Genomic DNA, 21,868 nt, shown 5'->3' with positions numbered 1-21,868 from the left:
TGTTGAGGCCTGTGTTAAGGAGTAATATATCAGAAAAATATTAACTATGTGAAAAATCAAACAACTGTAAATAAACATTAATGTCTATGTTTACATTATAAGAAGTAAATATGATCACCCATCAGCACATATGCATACATGTGAAAGAGAGATAACCAATGACTGAACATAATATACTAGATGGTATATGTTGAAGAGTAAATAACAATAATTAAACATTAGTCTAAGTAGTGAAAGTTAAGGAATATACTGTACAAGGACATGTAATAAACAATGTCTAAAGATTAATTCCTATGAGATGTGTTAATGAAGAATAAACTTCACCTAAACAATAACTTCTACATGCTATTTGAAAGGTCAGGAGGGATAGGGCATAAAACAGCAGGAATGAATTAAAACCTGAACTAAATGAAAGGTATAAGACTAACAGGGAAGAAGAAAGGAAACAACAGGTAGAAGATTTACATATGGTAGGAAAGTTGGGAGATATTCAATTGGTAGAAAAGTATTGAGTGGATAGTCACTCAATTTCAGCTACAAAATATGTGAAAAGAAATGTGTGTCAGAAACAAAAGACAGACAACATGGACCCCACCACATGATGTTAGATATTGTGCTACTTTTGTTCTTACCATGCTTTCAACCTTTTTTCTAATACATAAAGACTGCTCCAACTTCAACAGGCAAGAACTTCCCAAAACTGTTGATAACCATGAGTAATATTTGTACTCACATCAGCATAACAAATACTGAAAGGTTGAAAGTACATAGTCGACATTGTTAAGTAAGCAAGTCTCAGGAAAAAGGTGCATGTCTACTCTCAACAGTGCTGAGAAAAAGAACTTTTGCACATGAATGTATACTGAACATTTGCAAAACGAGGCATGTCAAACTCCAATTGGATGAGGGTTTTGCTGCATGAAACTTCATCATGCATTAGGGCAAATTCATTTTTCATGTGAATTCAAGTTGGAAGTTTCTGGGGGCCTGTAGTGTGAAAGTCTCTAAGGTAGAATAGTATAGTAACATCAAGAAGAAAATAGCTAACCAGCACACAGAAGTTATCATATCAGGACTAATAAGCTCCCAAATATAAACAGCACCCTAATCTTCACAAACAAACAACTGAATTTGCTTTACTACCATAAACGATATGCATGATAATGTACAAAAAGATTCTGATGATAATATTGAAAGTACTTTTCTTCACCTGAAAAAAATTTTAATTTCATTTGCATAATACCTCTTAAATAAACATTAAACATCTATTTTTTCACAAAACTTTATAATTTTCCTGTTGTTTTCTTTACCCTAATTCTATATGGGGTCCTATAACTCATAATATTTCTGGCTTTCTAGCTAAAATTCAAACTTGTTGATACAATTTCCATGAAAAAAACTTTAAAATGATGATATAGATAATAATCTATACAGAAAACAGTGTAATATATCATTTGGTAGATTAAATCTCTGTTTTTCTATTGGTTGTAAATAATATAGTATAATATATCAAAGAAAACTATTAGTAACTTATGAAAGAAAAAATGTGCCAGGTGGGCATAGCAAATGTCTTATTTTCTAGTTTACATCTCCATAAACAAAGAAGAAAGTGGGATTTTTGATACTGGTGTCTTGAGGTACACTTTTCAACTATTATAATGCCAGCTAAACAAGCAAGGTACACAACAACCTTCAAACTTAAGGTATCAGAAATGTTTGAAAATCACTGTAATAGTCTGGTGGCATTAGAACTTCATGCCAAAGAAGTAACCCTTCAACTCTGGCAAAAGTCAAAGAACAAGCTGAAGTCACAAGTTAAGCAAGCCAAGGTTCCTGAACATGGAAGGAAGACACAGCACCCACAGCTTATGGAATACATTCACTAACATCGAGCAAGAGGTGCAGTCAGTATCAATTACATCATGTTTACCACAGTAGATTTCTATCATCCTGTTCCTAAAGTCCAGGTTTTAGTTTCTGAACTTACTAGGGGAAGTTAAATTGCAGATCTGGGGCTCCAAATAAAAGGCAATCTTCCTGTGCATACAGAACAGTTCCAGAAATCTTGGAAAAAAGATGAGTCATCTGTATACATCTGAGGACTGACCAACATCAACTTAACCATGAAGACCTCTGCAAAAGATAGATTCCACAAGAACCACCCACATATTCCCTAGATCTCAAATTCTAACATCAACACTTCTGTTAGCTACATGTCCTCAATGTCATGGCAACACTTTTGTATTCCACACTGTTTAATGAGAGAGGATAATGGTGGGTCAGCGTCATTACTAGAGGCTTCAAACCCGATACAAAGTGCTTGTTGAGTAATGTGATTATGAATCTGAGTTCTGTGTTTTTCATTGGATATGGACTGAAACCTACATAGTATCTTCACTCAATACTGATAATCAATTACTTAGTCTTTGTGCCAATGCCAAGTGTTTTTCGTTATAGAGTATTTTTTTATTTCTATTTCTCAAAAGGGTAAAATGAAAACCAAGACAACATCCAAAATAAGTTTTAATTCTACCTAAAACCTAGTGATAAGACTCCATAAAACATTTGCCTTGCAGGACATAACAAATGTTAATACCATAAAGTTAAGTAACCTAGATAAAAAAAAAAAATTATTGGTACAGAGGTTTTCTCTACAGAGATTAACTCACACAGAGTTATTAATGTTAAGAATGGTTTGCAGGATCTACCCTGCAACTTTACTTTGTGGAGAAGATTTAATAGTTGACTCTACAAGATTACTAATAATAAATACAATGGTTGTTACCCAAGTCAGCTTAGTGAAGCTAGAGGAGAGGTACAGAATTGCTTCAATTACAAACAAGCCAAAGCAAACAGTAAATATTTGAAGGTTAACTTTTTTAATTGTCACAGAAAATCATGATATACTTAGCTCAGCCATACTTCAAACTAATTCTAATTCTACCTAAAAGCTGTGTGATGTAACTTAGTAAGTCTATACAAAGAAATATAACAAGCATTGAGTTCCACAAAACCAAGTATAGTAACCTTATCAAAAATTATTGCTATCAATTTTAATCTTCTAATTTTAGTGATTGTTTACCACAAAAAAACAAGACCTTTTAATAAATAAATATATAAAAGTATGTACAAGAGGTCATTCTCTCTATAATATTGTCTTATACATCTACAACTTAAATCTTAAATCCAGTATTTATGTTAACTGCTAAACTAAGCCAAAAAACAAAAACAACACACATTCAGTGGAACTTCAAGTATTTGAAGTAGTCATTAAGTATAAAATTTTTAATTTAAATCATTCTTGCAATGAAATAGTTCTAATACAAAATAACAGTTAGATATTTGAATGTGATAATGTGTATTATACATCCTAGAGGCAAGTTTGTCACACTCATTATACACACAGTTATGTCTAACCGAGCCATATAACCAATTATACACACAAGTGCCAAAGCTACCAATTTACATAAATTATTTCTGCTGCATAGTAATTGAAATCTGGATCTGTGTTTTATGTTATAATGACCTCAGAATAACAAGATAAGCCATTCAATCCATTCAGGTTACTTCAAGTACTTAAGCAATAAAAACCTAATGTCTGTCCATACACATTTAACCTTAAAACACTCAGAAAATTATTTAAAGAATAACTCTAAAACAGAATTTTTTCTGATATCTGAAAGGCTTATTTAAAATTGTACAAGTAGTTTTGTGGTAGAAATATGTTTTTAATTCTAACTATGGTAAACAAAATTACTTTTGACAAGTTTTCACCATGTTATTATCCTGTATATATTGTTTACCATCAAATATGACATAGAAATGATTACTGTTAGTTTATTCTGTGTAACATAGTTTTGTGTACACTTTTACATTTTAAGACTAGTCATATTAATCATGCACTCAGAAGTGTATTCTAACCAAATCTTTGGATGATCACAAGCATTTCTTCTTACTGTATGCATTAAAAAATGTCCCAGATAAATTAGAATTCCAGCAGAGCAAGGTTTTTAAAAAATAGAGCCTTTAGTTGAGAAAAGTAAGGTTATTTTAAATTAAATAGAGGGCTCACTGGCATGTTTTACACAATTATCTACTGTCATAGTCATTAAAATATCAAAAATACATCACAGATACCTACATATTCTGATTCATTGGACAATTTTCACTCCTTATAATTAAACTTCACCTTAGCCAGTTCTTTGTGTTTATATCACTGTATGTTTTATAATCTACTATATATGCAAAAACGGCTCGTTTGGGTTGAGAAAATATTTTACATAGAAGAGCAAACAACGTTTCCGACCTTCTTCGGTCATCGTCAGGTTCACAAAGAAAGAGGTAACTGACCGGAAGCTGGCCACATGTTTGAAAGGGGTTGTGTACCTGAGTGTCGAAATGTAGAGGGCGGTGTTAGATGTTTGAATATATAATATATAATAAAATAAATAAAATTATATATTATATAATTTAATTAATTGTGTAAATTATATATACACAACCCCTTTCAAACATCTGGCCAGCTTCCGGTCAGTTACCTCTTTCTTTGTGAACCTGACGATGACCGAAGAAGGTCGAAACGTTGTTCGCTCTTCTACGTAAAATATTTTCTCAACCCAAACAAGCCATTTTTGCATATATATATCTCTACAAGTGGGTTTTCTCGACATCACTGATTTTATAATCTACTGCTTCTCACTGTTATCACAGGCTACTGTTATTTGTAAAATACTACAGAAATCACGAAATTGGTCATTTAGCAATGGGTGACATAAATATGAATGTTCATAAATGTTATTCTCTAAATAGGTTCATAACTGGTGATGGATTTGAAAATTTACATGTAGCATTTTAGTTTTCTACATTAACCTAAAAATATACAACTTTTTTAAAGAGGCTGTCTCAAGCAACACTGCTATGGAAAGAAAACAAAACACCACCAAGTATACACTTGTTAGAATAGCTTAAAATTATCAATGTCTATTAAACTATCAGAATCTAGCCATTCCATGATATGGCTGAAGTGACAAACACAAAAAATCAATGCACAAATAAAGCTTATGTAAACAATAATTATGTCAAACACAATTTAACAAAGGCTGGTGCACATACATCAACTGAAAACTCAAAATGCATCGAGGTAAAGGTGCATTTGATTACCCTTTAATTTTCAATGGGATGGGGGTTATTTTCAATCTAAAGTTCAGAAGAAAGTAGAGAAGACAGCTCAATCATCTTGAAAAAAAAAAAGCTGTTCCTGATCCAACCAAAAAGTTGTAACTTTTACAAATTGTCAGATTCTGAAACACTTTGCTATATTAATTATGGGGGAAATTATATTATACTTACAATACAGCTATGTGTCTTTACATAAAGTTTTGCATTTCATGTATTGGGTTGAGGAATAATTTGTGAGCGTTTTTTCAAGTTAAAAAAATATATTCATAAATGAAATGCTTTAGCAAAATATTTCATGTCATTTGGTAGATAATTTTTTGATCTAATAGATGGTGTGTTTGATTTTCATTTGTCTTTAATTTTTGCTTTCATTTTCAGCTCATTAAATGGAATGTCAAGTGGACAAAATCGAGCATTTTCGACACCATCTGCTTTTCGCATTTAATTTCTTGCAATTTTGTTTAAACAATGCATACTATATACCTAGGTATTACATGAAATAAAGTATCATAAATGTTTTGGGTGTAAGGGTGTAATGTGTTCATGCATTGAAGTATTGTATAGTCTTGCATGTAATGCTTGAATGAAATTATTTAAAAACGCTCACGAATTATTCCTCAACCTCATAGAATCTTTAAAAAATGTAGTTGAACAGGCAGGAAAGAATGGGAATTTTACCTAAAAATTAGGGATAAGCATGGAGCTTCAAGAAAGTAGTAAATATGTAGTAAAATAGGATATATTGGAAGGCCTGTTTTTTCTCCAGTATGTCTTATGTTACTAAAAAAAAATGTATTTAAGGGCAACATGTTAACCAGCATATTGTTTATTATAAATATAAATGGTTATATGCATGTGGATATATATTCATTTTGTTTATTTAAAGTTCTTTTCACTAATAATATTGGTATAGTACTTACTACATCAAATATAATTATGTTAATTTTTAACTTGTCACCAATTACACAGGCATGTGAATTTAAATTCCATAAAAGTTTTGTTTTTTAAATAATGAATTTTCCATAATTCAGCTATGCAGATTTTGAAAATAATTTTTCTGTTATGTGAGGATATTTTACAAATTGAGAAAAAAAAATTCCTTAGATCAAATTATTATTCTCTTTACCACAATGAACATTTTTTATTGTTTGTTAACAAAAATACAAACTGAAAAGGGAAAAAAAGCTGATGTCAGATTAGTATGCACCCTCATTCAACCCAATTTTTATTTTGTGAAGTTATGTCTTTTAATCTTAAAACTATATACTGCGGTCTTTCTTTTATGTATTGTGTCTGAAACATCTCATTTTAACAACCTGCAGTAACCAGTCATCATGCTGATGCACCACCTTCCCTGATATCTCCTCTCATTGAGTGTGAGTGCAAGAAATGAACTAATAATTCATGATGAAGAGAAAACCCACTTGTAGAAATGTTGTTCGCTCCTCTACATAGTGCTTTCTCAACCCATACCAGCCATTTTTACATATATAAAGAAATGAACTTTCATGCTTATACTATGCCCCAACTCTCAGGAGTTATCAAGCATGTAACTCACAATATTTTCATAATTTGAGTCCTTGTTGTTTCCTCAATGTCAATAAAGGCAATCCACATTTTTTTCCCAATGTTCCTCACTGTCCTTTAGAACTGTTTATCCAAAGTCCATTTCCTAGTCTGAGGCCCAGTAAAAATCATTTATTTAAGTTTCACTTCTGAAAGAACTGGGAATTCCCCACATAAATACTTGAAGCAATTGCTACCTTTGTCTAAGGGCTTTACAACCTGCTTCATAAAGTCCAGTTTTATGAGAAGTGGAAGTAATAGGACTTTCTTTGTGTCAACCAAACTTCTACATTCAATGTTTTTTCTATCCTGGTATCAGGCTGACTCTGCATGATTATTTCTTCTTAATCCAGTGTTGATTTTGTAATCTGATATTCCACTTAAGCAGAAAATATGGAAACTTTGTATAAGTAAATTGCTGGCCAAACAATGTAAAAAAGGACTTTTAGGTCTCCACAGAGTAGCCAGCAATGTTATTTGTATTTGATCTTACTGTGAGAAAGTTCAATATTTTCCTACCCTTCAAGTGAACTGAATGAGCAATAACAAAAGATGCATGTATATTATCATTGTGAAGGAAAATACCTCTCAGACTTCTTTTGGAAGAATCAATTAACAATTGCCACTCACTTGGTTCATAGACTACAGCTCCTGGAATTGGTTTTAATCCAGCAATAAACTAGTGAACTTTTTTTCCAAAAAGTAAGGCACAAATTCTTTTCTCATGATTTCTGTACCAGCAAAATGATAACCCTTTAGAAAGTAAGTTCTCAGTCCTAAGTCTGGACCCCAAATGTCTGAAGAAACATTTTGAATGCCTAAATATCCTGCTAAATAATTAACTTTACCTTGTATGAAAAGTTGTATCACACCAGATGTTTCAGGTTGATAACAAACTCTATCATAATTGCTTTTGACATTACATTTAGAATCAGATGAAACTGCATCAAGAGTCCCCAGAAGAATGAGTACAGGTTCATGAGCAACAGGCCTTATAGCATATTGAAAGATAAAAAATGTTTGAGTGTTATGGCCTTACATATTACATAAGCAAATCTCTGTGGTTTCTAGATTCATGCCAAGACACTGGAACTCCAAAAGGCTAAATTTTTTCTTACCTTTAGTCCATTGTCTCATGCCTTTGACACAAATGGGGCAAACTTAGTGTGAAGCCTGTGATTTGTCTTGGTGGTTCCCAAGTTTTATTCAAACATGTTTTTGATGACTTCTATAATGCTTTGCCATTGTTTCTTTACACCAAATTTACTAATACATTTGGACCATTTACACAACCTCTTTTTGCCACAGCAATGAATAAATAATATCATAAAGAAAAATAATGTATAAGTGCACATACAAACAAATAACCACAAATGACATGTTATGCAGCTTGTTAACTGTTTATACACTAACAGTTTGTTTCTTGCGAGTTCTAGAAAGATTGATAAGACCTTCAAATCATAGTTGGTCTCAAGAAATTTATTTCTAGTAGTTGTTAATATTTTAAGCATCACAAAATGCGACTCAATTTCAATGAAAATTATTTGCCTAAGTAAAAGTCCAAATGGCATTTTGTGAAAAAATTTTCAGCACACAGAAATTACCACAGAAGAGGTAAAAATTAAGACAACAAAACCCTCCAAGGCTTGTTATTAAAATTTATATAACAAATGTGGATTTTCACTATTAGATTAAAGCTACTACATAGGCCTAACATAAATATAACCAGCTGTTTGAACCTCATGAGATATTATTACGTTTGCAGCCAAAGTATAATTAATAATGAAAGTACCCAACTGATCAAACAATATACTTAATCTTTATTAGCAGATACATATGAAAAGTAAACTTAATTAGCTACAACTGCCAAATTAACTTCAGTTTTGCTCTAAGTAAATTGTTTTAAAAATTAAATCAGTTTTTACAGGAGTGAAAACTAAAACCAATTATGGATACAAATCCACATCAAGGTTAACTTATACTATTGTTGACTCTTTCTACCTATGTGAAACATAGGCAAAGGTTTGAAATATTTTTTGATGTAACTTAAGTTCGAGTTGAGATACAATTATACATGCTTAATTTAGTGTGCCATTACCATCTATAACAATAACATTTTAATTACAATTTACACTAATTAAGACTATCAGCATAAGCCTAGTTAAGTAATGGACAAATAAGATATTTCTCAATCTACCTCATTTCTAGCACTTTAGTTATGTAAGTGATGGTCAGTGACCCCCAAAAAAACACATATAACTACAATTAGTACAAAAGGGCATCTTAAAATGTTTGCCATAATGCTTAGCCTTGTTCCTTTAATTTTTTAAAACCTACCTGAACAATTGTGTTCACTTCTTTAATGCAATCAATCATATGTTGAACAACCTCTTCTGTTGAAAAAACTTCATAGTGAAATTCTTCTTCTTCAATTTCCATTTTTCCCTTTGCAGCTGTGGATTCAATATCGATTCCTGATGACAAACCATCAATTTCACAATCATCCAAGCCATTGGATTCATTTCCAGAGTCAGTGTCATATGGAATATCTTCTTCAGAGTCCATTTTCTTAAACAATGCTAGTAGTGACGATTACCGAACTATATGTTAATGCTTATGTGACAATTACAACTTACTGTTTATGTCTTATAGTGTTTAATGCATTACTACTTATACTTATAATACTATTGTTAGATCTAATTTAAATACTTGATTATTTTACTTTTTAACGTTACTCATTGACATTTAAAGTTGAATCCAAGGCCTACAGTATACTATTAAAATGTCGATGCCATAACTCGCGCACTAAAGCGTGTAATTACAAGAGTTTGCGAACAAATAACACCAGTAATAAAGCCTGTGGAAAATTTTAACACCAAACGTTTTGGTTAACGTTTGTATATCGACAGTGACAGTACTGTCTTTAGGCTTATTTTTCAGCTTCAAACTTCTGAAGCAAAGTCAAGGCTATTTTTTACTTTACAGTATATAGAAATAAGTTCAGAATAACATACTATTTGTGTGGTGTATATATATATATATATATACATATAAGTATAAATAGATATTCGATATATATTAAAATTTTGACACATTCACATTTTACAAGAATTTTGAAGTTAACGGAACAAAGCCTTCAAATGTTATCAATTTCGTTACGTTAACATTTCCTTCGCGTAGTTAAACCTAGCCTATCTTGATTTTCTTGTTTATTCTCGTGACGTTATTTCACTAATTTATATGACGCTATCTAGTGGAATGTAGCTAATAAGTAGATAACGCGAAATTAATCATTAATTAATATATCTTCATGCTAATTCTTCGTTAAGATGACAAAACCTATTTAATTCATGAGTGTGTGATTTACTATAACAGTTGAATAAAACTCAAAACTTGATAAAGTTTATTTATTTTTGTACGATTTAATAAAACATAAAATTTTGTAATTTTTTCTTATTTATGTTGCGTTTTATTAAATTATTATAGTAAACCAGACAATTCTGCATCAAATAAATATGTATTAACTTAACTAGAATTGAAATGCATAAAGAGCATATTCAAATAAATTGAAATGTTTTATGCATTTAGATAAATCAGGAACAATTGAATACTGCTAAATTAGGGGCGACTAGCGCAGATAGGCTTCAAGTAGCTTTGCGCGAAAATGAAAAAAATAAACTATTCTAAAAACATTAAAAGCAATTAGAAATATATTCAATCAAACACAGTACAGCCACATACGACCACTTTTAGCAGTAATATAGATGAAAATATACCATAACTAGATCGCAATAAGAAATCATAATTCTGTTAACTCAAGATATTCTTTTTTAAAATATAGACAATAAGAGACCATGTGGTCTCTAAAGTCTATATCTGCACAATATATTCAAAGAAAAATGCAAATTAAACCCATCCTTTATTTTTTAGGAAATTATCAATTCTTTTCTCAAGCTTTTGAAAAGTGTCAACCACCACCGTTACCGATGGGAACTTGATATTGTTTTTTTTTTAAGTTATCACTTTAATTGAAAAATACAGTTGATTTAACTGTAGTCTTATTTGTCTTTTTCTCGATTCTTAAACTTAGGTCTATTGGTCTACTGTCTTTGGAATCAAGCACAAATAAATTAGATTAATTTAACCTTTCGACACGCCCACCACCTGATCCCGATAATATTGAAAACTTAAATAAGACTACTTCTTGTGGTATTTGGATATACTATGTTGTTATGATATATACATATGTATGGGAGCCTTAGAATATTTGGGAATATCAATGAACAAGAGAATTGGGGAACTATCTTAAAGAATTATTGGATATAAGTAAGGTGAGTTAATCAATAAATTAAGTAAAGTAGCAGAGTGAATCAGTAAAGGTTACACAGAGTACATTAGTCAGAGAATGTTTTATCAGTACTTGCGTTAATGCAGTCGGTCGAGTAATCACTTGTAAAGTCGTATAAGTTTGTTTATTATTTACATTAATTCAGGTATTTCCGTTTTAAACTCGTTTTTAAAATTACTTAGGCTTATAACTTACCTTAAAAGCCCGTGTAGAAACGTTAAAAGGGAAATAAACTAATACGTTATCATTTATGTGGGTTAGTTCAGTTATTTTCACCTGATAATTTGAAAGAACATGGGGCTATTTCGGTGAAAATGAAATAGAAGTTGGATAAAACTTAAGTTTTATTTAAAAAAAAGAAGAAGAAAATGATAGGGAATTAAAATAAGACCATTATTACATGGGAATAAACTAAGATATGAAATGTACTACACATGATAAAATAATGGAAAGAAGGACATCAAGAAAGAGGCAGGACACTAAAATAATGTCTAGAAGAAAGAAGCAGAAAATTTAAAGTAAAACAAAAAGTAAGCCATAATTATTTATGTATCATCTCGGGAGTTTCAGCTTGGAATGCCATCTGCTGCAATATTGGAACAGGAGAAATTATTTAGTTCACACCTAGGACAACTACTGCTATACCACTTCTTAATGAAACACTTTCTTGGACTGCTTCAGCTACGAAGTTGTCAGATCTAGCTCAATAATTTTGCTGTCCAATTCAATATCGACAGATAAGATAGGACTCGGTTTGAAATAATTTACGAAATAAATAAGTAAAATAGTGAACAGCAAACCACCCATCTTATTGCTTACTTAAAAGGTGCAGCTCCAACAGCATTAAGCAACTTTCTTACTGTGAGCTGAAACAACTACCAAGTACTTGTGGCTACCATATCTAACGAGATTAGTGTGTTGCAGCAAAATGAAGTATAGAGAGATAAGTTCTGGAAAAGGGTATAGATAAAAGAAGAAGAGACCTTACTGAATATTTGAAAAGATTTGCAAAAATCATTTTATATAAATTATCCTCATAAAATGGTAGATTCATTAGTATGTGACCAATTTAATGAAGCTCTAACAGAATATGAGAAATAAGCTTATAAAAATTAAGTTTACATTTTTAAGTGAAGATCTGCAATTGATGATAAACAACTAGACACCATCCCAAAGTTATGAGGTCGTCAAATTGAATCATATTGATACATTAACTGACATTGATAATAGTCATGAAAAACTAAAATTATTAGATAGACAACTTGCTACACAGAATGGAAAAAATAACCCACTATAAATAAATGTCTCAAGTGTAATTTGAAAGAACGTATTATCAAGAACTGTGGACAAAATATTGTGAGGGATAAGATCTCCTGTGTGCGGATATTTTCACAGGTAGCAGTTATGAAGTGGTAAGACCATTGCCACATTGTTATTTCTAGAGGGGTCTAGGGACATGCTCATCAGAAAAGCCTTTGAAAATGTTATGCTTTGAGATTGAATCTGCATAAATATAATATGATGTATTGAATTAGAAGAAGAAAGTTTTAATACATAAGTTGAAGCTATACATGCCATGAAATAGTGGTTGGGCCATGGCCTGGCTGCACTTTTCTCTTCACATGACTCTGAAGGATACCAGAAAGAGTAAATTGTTATCGATGTAGAAACTTGGCGATTAAGCCAAGATTGTAAGAAACCAACAACTGGTAATATACAGGGGAGACAACACCCCATGCATAGGTCTTTAAGCCCAATTAGATTAAAATAATATCAAAAGGTTAACCATACATTGGGAAACAGGAATTAGCTGGGTTTATAAAAGAAACTGCAGCAAATCATATCTTATCTGTCCTAGGTGTGATAATTAGTTCATTGGTTAAAGAAACCAGCCATGAGTACTTATTGATGGAAAGTCTTGCAATATGTTAGTTGATATTGGTTTTCCAATTATGATTACTCGGCCCCATCTGGAAATGAAAAGTGGAAAACAACTTCTAAATATAAAGAAAGATAGAGCGACTGATGTACCTGCTGAATTTCATTGATGAATAAAGTGTTCTCTGTCTGAAATACCTTGGAATGACGTAATCTTCTTGGATGACATGGAAAGACTTTGAATGTCCTTATGTGGGGCTAAGAAAAGTTCTGGAATGGTTGAGAAAGGAAACCCCTTTTATTATTTTATTAACACCAATTACGAATACAAATCTAATCTACAAATTCACACTTGAACTTATAAGTGTGAATTATTCCATTTACAAGTGTGTTTCCTGTAACACAAGATCGACAATGAAGGAGTGTCTACAGATTCATCACTGATTGACTTTATCAAAAATAGGCCAATACCAAAGAACCTGGGAGAGGTGAGAGGATTTTTTGGACTGTGCGCTTACTATTATCATTTTGCAATATCTTTCATTGTTATAGCTCACCCTCTACACAAACTATTTGAAAAACGAAATACGTTTTTTGGACTGCTGAATGTAAACAAGCATTCAACAAACTGAAAATGAATTAGGTTACTATTTTGTAAAATCCACTCGTTTTATATCCATACGCCAGTGATTTTGCAATGGGAGCAGTTTTGACAGAAATACAATACTGAAAAAGCATGTGATTGTCTACTATAGTGAGGCAACGAATGCTGCAGAAAAGAAGAACTACACAATTCTAAATGTGTGATTAACTTTCTTGAGTCCTGAATCACTTTCATCATTATCCATATGGACATAGGTTTACACTCCAAACTAGTTATGAAACATTGAAGTGGTCATATCTCAGAAAGTCAAATATGAAGATGGCTTCAGAAACGTTTTTCCAGTTGACATGACTGGATTAAACCTGATCATTAGCTACGGTACCCGGTGATTAAGAAACACTGATAATCCTCACTTTTCAAATTCTCGAGTATTGTTTATCATGTATAGTACATTGTGTGATTTCTATTTTATCACCACGAAAATAGAATGCCTGGTGCTAGTGGATATAATGTCAAGCACCTAAACAGTTTGTACGACTGAAGATGATAACTAGGAATTTGAAAATTCAGCTAAAAAGGAAGTGCATCCCTTATTTCTGGGCTAATAGATGGTATTGTAATGTACAGCGTATGCTCGACATTGTAAAATGATCACCTAATTATCAGAAGTATGGATGCTGTGTTGATTGCAAAGTTAACTGGTCCAAAATGGCTTTATGACTTTACAACCCATCAACCAGTGTTTCATTATGATAGATATTCATTGGATGATAGATAATTAACACCGCTTAGGTGGCTTGTGGCAGTAAATATAATATGTAGTTTCTCAAAGATATGCACATCTGAAGGGCTTTTGTGACTTTGTTTTCCAAGTTGTTTTTTGCAAGGCAAAATGACATAGATATTTCTTGAGAATCACTCTTATTTTCTAACTGAGGAGTAGTAAAAGCTCCACGAACTACACTACTAAATTATTTAGCAACTAACTACACAAAAAGAGAAATAAAACTTCTCCACATGATGTGGGAAAAGTTATGCTTTGTTTTAGTGTGTGTTGATATACATGTATATATATATGTGCTATACAACCTCAAATTAAGGCATGGGCTTAGCGGGCTGAAGCCCAGGGCCTCACACTAATTAGTGGGCCTCAAACTTCAATTGTAAATGTATTGCACGTAGAGGTTCTGTCTCGAGGGGTCATCTATAAGTTGAAAAACCTAGGGCCAATAAAACCGTTAATCCGGCCTTGGTGCTATAGTAATGACATGAATAGTTAATCCTGACTTACAAGAATTTTAACTGAGAAGCCCAGTTCAGCTGAACTCGGTTATGATGACTGAGATAAAAATGCACGAGTTTCATGGTTCACGGTGGCCATTACTTTCCAAAACTATAGAAAATGATAATATTATAAACAAATATTTTGAAAGCTAGAGACAGTTTGTTCGAAGCCATTAATTTGTGTATGACAAAATGTAATGGTGATAGATGTACGTAGCAATATACCTGTAAATAAATGCATGTGTATAATTCAACACATATGTGAAAACTTTATATAAGTCATTCATAAATATTGTATAACATGGATGAATCAAATACAATAATAAATACAATTAGCCAGCTACATCACAATGGACACAAATTATTTTATTTGGAGTTAAAGCTGTTATATGTGGTAGTAGTTAGGACGATAGTTATCCGAAACACCACCAGAGGGAGGTGCGGGTTTCGTTATCGGGCAATTGGAAAGGGAATAGAGACTCTAACGTCTAGTCCTGTGAAGTGCCACCAGAATAGGATAAGCAAAAGATAGAGAGACGATTGTTAGTCATTAGTCGTGAATTCATAATTCAACAAAGAGGAACCAGAGGGCATGTTGCTGGGTCGCTATGACAGGCAGACATGACAATGGAAGTTGTCCAAAAATTTGTTGCTAGTTCCCACAAGTGAAACCAGAGGACGCATGTGTATGATGCAGATCAACATGATATTATAGTTTATAAAGTCCTAAAACTATAATTTTAATATAATTTCATAATCATGTGTTTAAATTCTCACTTTATAAGTAAATCATTACAACAAATTAAAACGGTCGACAGTCCTGTGGGGCTGTATACAGGTCTCAACTTATATGTTTTGTATTTATGTAATGTATTTTACAAAGGCGGAAAAAATATGTCAGAACTGCTGGTATGGGTATTAACACTTATCTGCTTGTTTCTCCAGTACAGAAGTCGTGACATTTGTTGCATTGTATTTTACAAATTATCTTGGTGCTATGTTGTCAATGTAGTTTTTACATAGTATGGACTTGAGTTTTGTACCTGGTTTCCGAATAAATTTGGTGTTTACTGGAATGTTGTGTTTTAAGTTTTATCTAATTGTGGTTATTTTTCGCTGATGTTGGGAACATATGGTATACAGCAGTATAAGGTTTTGTTGTTTGTTGTATCTTGAGATTTATTGTTGTTTGTCTAGTTGTGTGCGTATATTTTTTTCCAGGGTTTTTTGAGGAAATTTGTTAATGTTGATGAAGTGTTGTTTTATTTAGTTGATTTCATCGTTAATTTTATCAGGTGAACATAGTTGTGTGGCTGTGTTTATTTGGTTTCTTAGTATGTTGAGTATTTGTTCTGAAAAGGATGTTTATTTTATTGTTTAGCTTTATAAGTCAGCTCATTTTAAAGAATTTATATAAATAACAGTTATTGTCCTTATTTGTAACTACTTGTTTCTTGGTAACTGCATATAGACTATATGTTTGTTTGGTCTCTTTCAACCTATTCCTGATATGAGTCACGTGTTCGGTATTCAAGATCATTGTCTGACTGGATAAACAGGCCTGGCATGGCCTAGCGCGTTAAGGCGTGCGCTTCGTAATCTGAGGGTCGCGGGTTCGCGCCCGAGTCGCGCCAAAACATGCTCGCCCTCCCAGCCGTGGGGGCGTTATAATGTGACGGTCAATCCCACTTTTCGTTGGTAAAACAGTATCCCAAGAGTTGGCGGTGGATGGTGATGACTAGCTGCCGTCCCTCTAGTCTTACGCTGCTAAATTAGGGACGGCTAGCACAGATAGTCCTCGAGTTTCTTTGTGCAAAAAACAAACAAACTGACTGGACAAACTTTGGTTTTAGAAAATATACAGGGAAGGACATTAAGTTTAGAAATTCCTTTGACTTTTTGTGTTAATTAAAACATAATGCTTTCACTTGAATGTTTAACACTCTATCTGACTTGGGTTTTACTTAAAAAAAAAGATCAATATGGCAAAAAAATATTTAAACAAAAATTGTACGAGTCAGTTATAATACAATGTTGCTACCTGTGTATTTATATTATACTCAACACTGAAAATAAATGGTTATACACAATATAGTTATATATTTTCTACATAAATTTAATGTTCATCATACTTCAACAAGAGGTTTTGTATGTCACTGAATTTTCAATTCAGTCAACAAAGTTCGTTTACTTTACATAGTGGGCCCAGCATGGTCAGGTAGGTTAAGGAGTTCGACTCGTAATTTAAGGGTTGGGGGTTCGAATCTCCATCGCACCAAACATGCTCGCCCTTTCAGCCGTGGGGGCGTTATAATGTTACGATCAATCTCACTATTCGTTGGTAAAAGAGTAGTCCAAGAGCTGACGGTCTTACACTGTTAAATTAGGGACGGCTAGCGCAGATAACCCTCGAGTAGCTTTGGGCGAAATTTAGAAAACAAACAAACAAAAAAACAAAGCATTCATTGTTACAAAACAATCATAAGTTCTATTTCCGTATCTTAAAAGTTGCTTACGATAAAATGTAAGAAAATATACACCTTTTCTTTCACATTTTATAAATCCAACTTGCTCACCTATAATTACAAAATATACTCTACAACCAAAATAAGCTGTTATGTTCACTGAGCTTAACAGCCAGTAAAACAAATTTAAATCTTTCTATTTTCGATCTACAATTCGTACAACTGTCGTTTAATTACAACTTTACAAATACAACACCCCAAGATAAGTTAACCTCTTGAAGATGTAATAGCTTAAACACGTTAAGAAATAATATTTTTCATTATCTTACAATTAGAACTATATTCTTCAAGTTTACACAAAGGGCAATTTCCTCTAAGAAGTTGATAACTCGATAACAGTTGATATTCACAAATAACACAAACTAAGATATTCAAGAATTATAAATACTGGGTTATCAAAATTAAATTAACTTTAATACAAGTCTGTTACTTTACCGTTAGTGTACAATTCTTATATAATTTTCTATTCAGTTAGTCTTTCTAACTGACCTTTGTTCATTAGCCACATGACTGCTACTTGAGAAACAATCTCTTCTCTGTCATGTAATGAAAACAAAACCTAATGTGTTTCATCTGATATGTAACAACATTAACACTGATTTTAGTTCTAGTGTCATATAACGGAGAGATAATGTATTAAATATTTTGTTACACCAGTCTATCTTTGGTTTGCCTGTTTGTTTTCAATTTCGAGTAAAGCTAAACGAGTGAAAGACCAGTGGAAAGGCAGCTAGCCATCACCACACACCGCCAACTCTTAGGCTACTCTCTTACTAACGAAGAGTGGTATTAACCGTCACATTACAACGCCCTCACGAACCCACGACTCTCAGATTGCGAGTCAAGCGCCCTGACAAACCTGGCCATGCCGGGCCCAAAGAATTAATAAGAAATGCCACCAAAACGCAACGTTTCTAGTAACTGAGTGCTATTGTTCATGACTCCTGTTACAAAAGATGGTGTGGAATGGTTGTAAAAAAGAACAATTAAATATGTTACCATATACCACACGCACCTCAACACCTACACAAAGCTTCAGTGAGAACAAGTCGTATTATACTTGAAAAATTACTTCAAGTAGGACTTTGATGTTCCTCTATAAGTCAAATCAGAATATTTCGTATATCAGATTTTGTACTCCAACCAACAAAGTGTGATTGTTAAAATAGTGTGCGTCGGCATTATAAAAACCGTCACAGTTACATTTACTTCTTTCACAATCAAAATAAACAGACACATTTAAATTATCTGCAAATGCAACCCTGACTGTATTTTATATACGTGTACAAAATGGATTAAGAGCTGTCACGTATTACATAAACTATAACTTAACATATCTAGATTAGCAAACCATTAGTGAATTTATTCTGCATTAAAGATGAAATTAGAAATGAAATAGACATTTTTAGAATGGTGTTTGTGACACTCTATAAGTATGTATATGTATATTGTATCAAAATTTTGCTAGTTGATATGTATTCACGTACATGCCACACGAAGTAATTCACCTCTACCAATTTTAAGTTTCAATTTGACATATACATGGCCATATTTCAAAGAAACATCACATGAGCAGTACAAAAATAATGATTTCACGTTTGTTTCAAATTTATGGGTTTTCACGCTCCAATTACCTTTAGCTGACTGGTAACATAAATAGATTACGAAATCAGTACCCCAAAACTGACAAGAAAAGTAATTTTACTAACCGTAGGACGTTTAAGACAGATTGCATCCAGTATAATTCACATATACGTTTTTAGTCGATCTACTGTATGACAACTTACTAAAAGCCTTTTCAAAACCTGAATATACACTACTGGCCAAAATCTTAAGGCCAATGAACATAAAAAAAAATATGCATTTTGCGTTGTTAGATTCAACCACTCATTTGAGTAGAGCTTCGAAAGATGAAAATAAGAAAAGGAAAAAAAAAATAGCATTTAATAACGAAAATGTGAGCATTATGAAATTAGCCTAAATACCAGCTGGTCAAAACTTTAAGACCATACTGAAACGAAGCATTAATCAGTGAACACGTAACGAAATTTAGTCATTTGTGTTCAAGCATTAGTGTTGTTAACATTTCTCACTGACATCTCCTGTGTTACATTGGGTAAAACATGGCAAAGGCTAAAACATTGACAGAGTTTGAACGTGGCAGAATTGTCGAGCAGTAAAAGCAAAGTCTCTCTCATCGCTGGTGAGATTGAGCGTAGTAAAACTGCTGTTGCAAATTTCTTAAAAGACCCTGAGGGATACGGAAGGAGAATTTCAAGTGGTCGGCCCAATAAAATTTCGCCGGTGTTGAGCAGGAGGATTCGACGGGTTGTTCGGCAAGACACCAGCCGATCGTCGAACCAGATTAAGGCCCTTACGTATGCAGAACGCAGCTCAAGAATAATAAGAAGGCATCTACGAGAGGTTTTATAAACCGTAAACGTCTTCAAAGGCCACGCCTCCTTTCACACCACGAAATAGCTCGGTTAAACTTTGTTGAGAAGCACCAAACATGGGACGTAGAAAAGTGGAAGAAGGTTTTGTTCTCTGATGAGAAAAAATTTAACCTGGATGATACAGATGGCTTCCAACGTTACTGGCACGATAATGATATCCCACTGGTGAATTTTCAATACGACACAGTGGAGGAGGTTCCATCATGATCTGGGGTGCTTTCTTCTTCCATGGAACAATGGAGCTTCAGGTTATACTGGGGCGTCAAACAGCAGCTGGTTACATTGGAATGTTGGAGAGAGCATCCTTATTGACTGAAGACCTTTGTTTGTGTGGAAATGACTGGATTTTTCAGCAGGACAACGCTGTAATCCACAAAGCCCGCAGGACAAAGGACTTTTTCATGGCGAATAACGTGATTCTTTTGGACTATTTAGCGTGTTCGCCCGAACTGAACCCTATTGAAAATGTTTGGGGTGAATAGCAAGGGAAATCTATAGAAATAGACGTCAGTTTCAAACAGTGCATGATCTTTGTGAAGCCATTTTCACCACTTGGAATAACATTCCAGCCAGCCTTCTGCAAACGCCTATATCGACCATGCCAAAGCGAATGTTTGTAGTTATTTGCAATGATGGCTGTACAGCTCACTACTGAGATCTGTTGCTGGACATTTCCTACCCTGTTCAGGACTTCTTTTTGATATGGTATTAAACTTTTGACGAGCTAGTATTTAGGATAATTTCATGGTGTTCACATTTTTCCTATTAAATTATACATTTTTTCCCCTTTTCTTATTTTCATCTTTTAAAGCTCTACTCAAATAAGTGGTTGAGTCTAACAAAGCAAAATGCATATTTTGTCTTTATGTTCATTGGCCTTAAGATTTTGGCCAGCAGTGTACCAAGACTACACACCTCTCATTGTCTATAAGTAACATTCAATAAAAAAAAATAAAAAGCTAGGAAAGATTTCCATGATGAATCCATGTTGACTCTCTCTTGAGATATCGGTGCAGGCTGTCTTTCTAAGTTTTTGTTTTAATTTAATACGATATCTGTATCGTATTTGTTGCCAGAGAAGATTAGACGTCAGGCAACAAGCGTGTGATTCAATAACTAGAAACGTTTTCAAAGTTTAAGAAACATTTTTGAGTAGTACGATATGTACAACATTTTATATTTAATGTTCACAAAATGTTTTGTACACAAATGCTTCAACTGAAACATCACCCTGACTTTTCTGTTGTACCTAGAAATACATTTTTTGATATAATTAGAAACCATGTTAGAACTATTTTCGATCACGTGACTCAAATGTCAAACTGAAAATGAACACCAACTGGACTAAAAATAGCATAATGACAATGTGGTAGTTAAAAGTGAAAGACCGAAGTTAAAGTCACAATAACAAAAAGTATTTTTGAATTAAAACAAGTGTACAAACAAAATTACCTTCTTTAAATGAAATAAACAACAGTAAATTACTATAATAACTCCCAAATATCAAATTACCTAAACTCCTTTACTTAACATGAATAGAGTCTGATGGTGGATGCGATAAAAAGTTGTTTTTTTTTAATTTCGCGCAATGCTACACGAGGACTATCTGTGCTAGTCGTCTCTAATTTAGTAGTGTAAGGCTACAGGGAAGGCAGGTAGTCATCACCACCCACCGCCAACTCTTGGGCTACTCTTTTACCAACGAATAGCGGGACTGACCGTAACATTATAACACCCCCACGGCTGAAAGGGCGAGCATGTTTGATGGAACTAGGATTCGAACCCGCGACCCTTAGATTATTAATTGATTGCCTTAACCATCTGGCCACGCCGGCCCGCGACAAAAAAGAATTTATAGGTTGTCTCGATTATGTAATAAACCTACTCCCAAGGGATTGTTTACATTAGAGACTGTGAGTACCTTCGTAAAGAGTTTGAAATCATTGGTCTTTTCCAGTTTCAAGACAAAAATATATTTTACTACATGAAGAACGACTACTACAAAATAGTTTTATTGAAAAGAATGAAA

The 21,868-nt window shown here is 33.0% G+C and overlaps 1 protein-coding gene across 2 annotated transcripts in view; it reads right to left on the bottom strand.

Moving 5' to 3' along the window:
* LOC143249503 (E3 ubiquitin-protein ligase arih1-like) overlaps positions 1–9,996 on the bottom strand; it is a 70,255-nt gene extending 60,259 nt beyond the window's left edge. Inside the window, exons 1-2 of one of the 2 annotated variants that reach the window (XM_076499446.1) lie at positions 9,759–9,942; positions 9,082–9,323 (exon numbers count right to left, since the gene is read on the bottom strand). In XM_076499446.1, the coding sequence (XP_076355561.1) occupies positions 9,082–9,309 (228 nt within the window). In that variant the 5' untranslated portion in view covers positions 9,310–9,323; positions 9,759–9,942. Of the gene's footprint in view, positions 1–9,081 lie in introns of both variants that reach the window. The other variant, XM_076499445.1, reaches the window with a different exon arrangement.
* Between the last annotated feature and the right edge of the window lie 11,872 nt (positions 9,997–21,868).

This window comes from Tachypleus tridentatus, chromosome 4 (assembly GCF_004210375.1).
Source record: "Tachypleus tridentatus isolate NWPU-2018 chromosome 4, ASM421037v1, whole genome shotgun sequence".
NCBI classification, from domain to species: Eukaryota; Metazoa; Arthropoda; class Merostomata; order Xiphosura; family Limulidae; genus Tachypleus; species Tachypleus tridentatus.
This window is presented reverse-complemented; position numbering and strand designations above follow the sequence as displayed.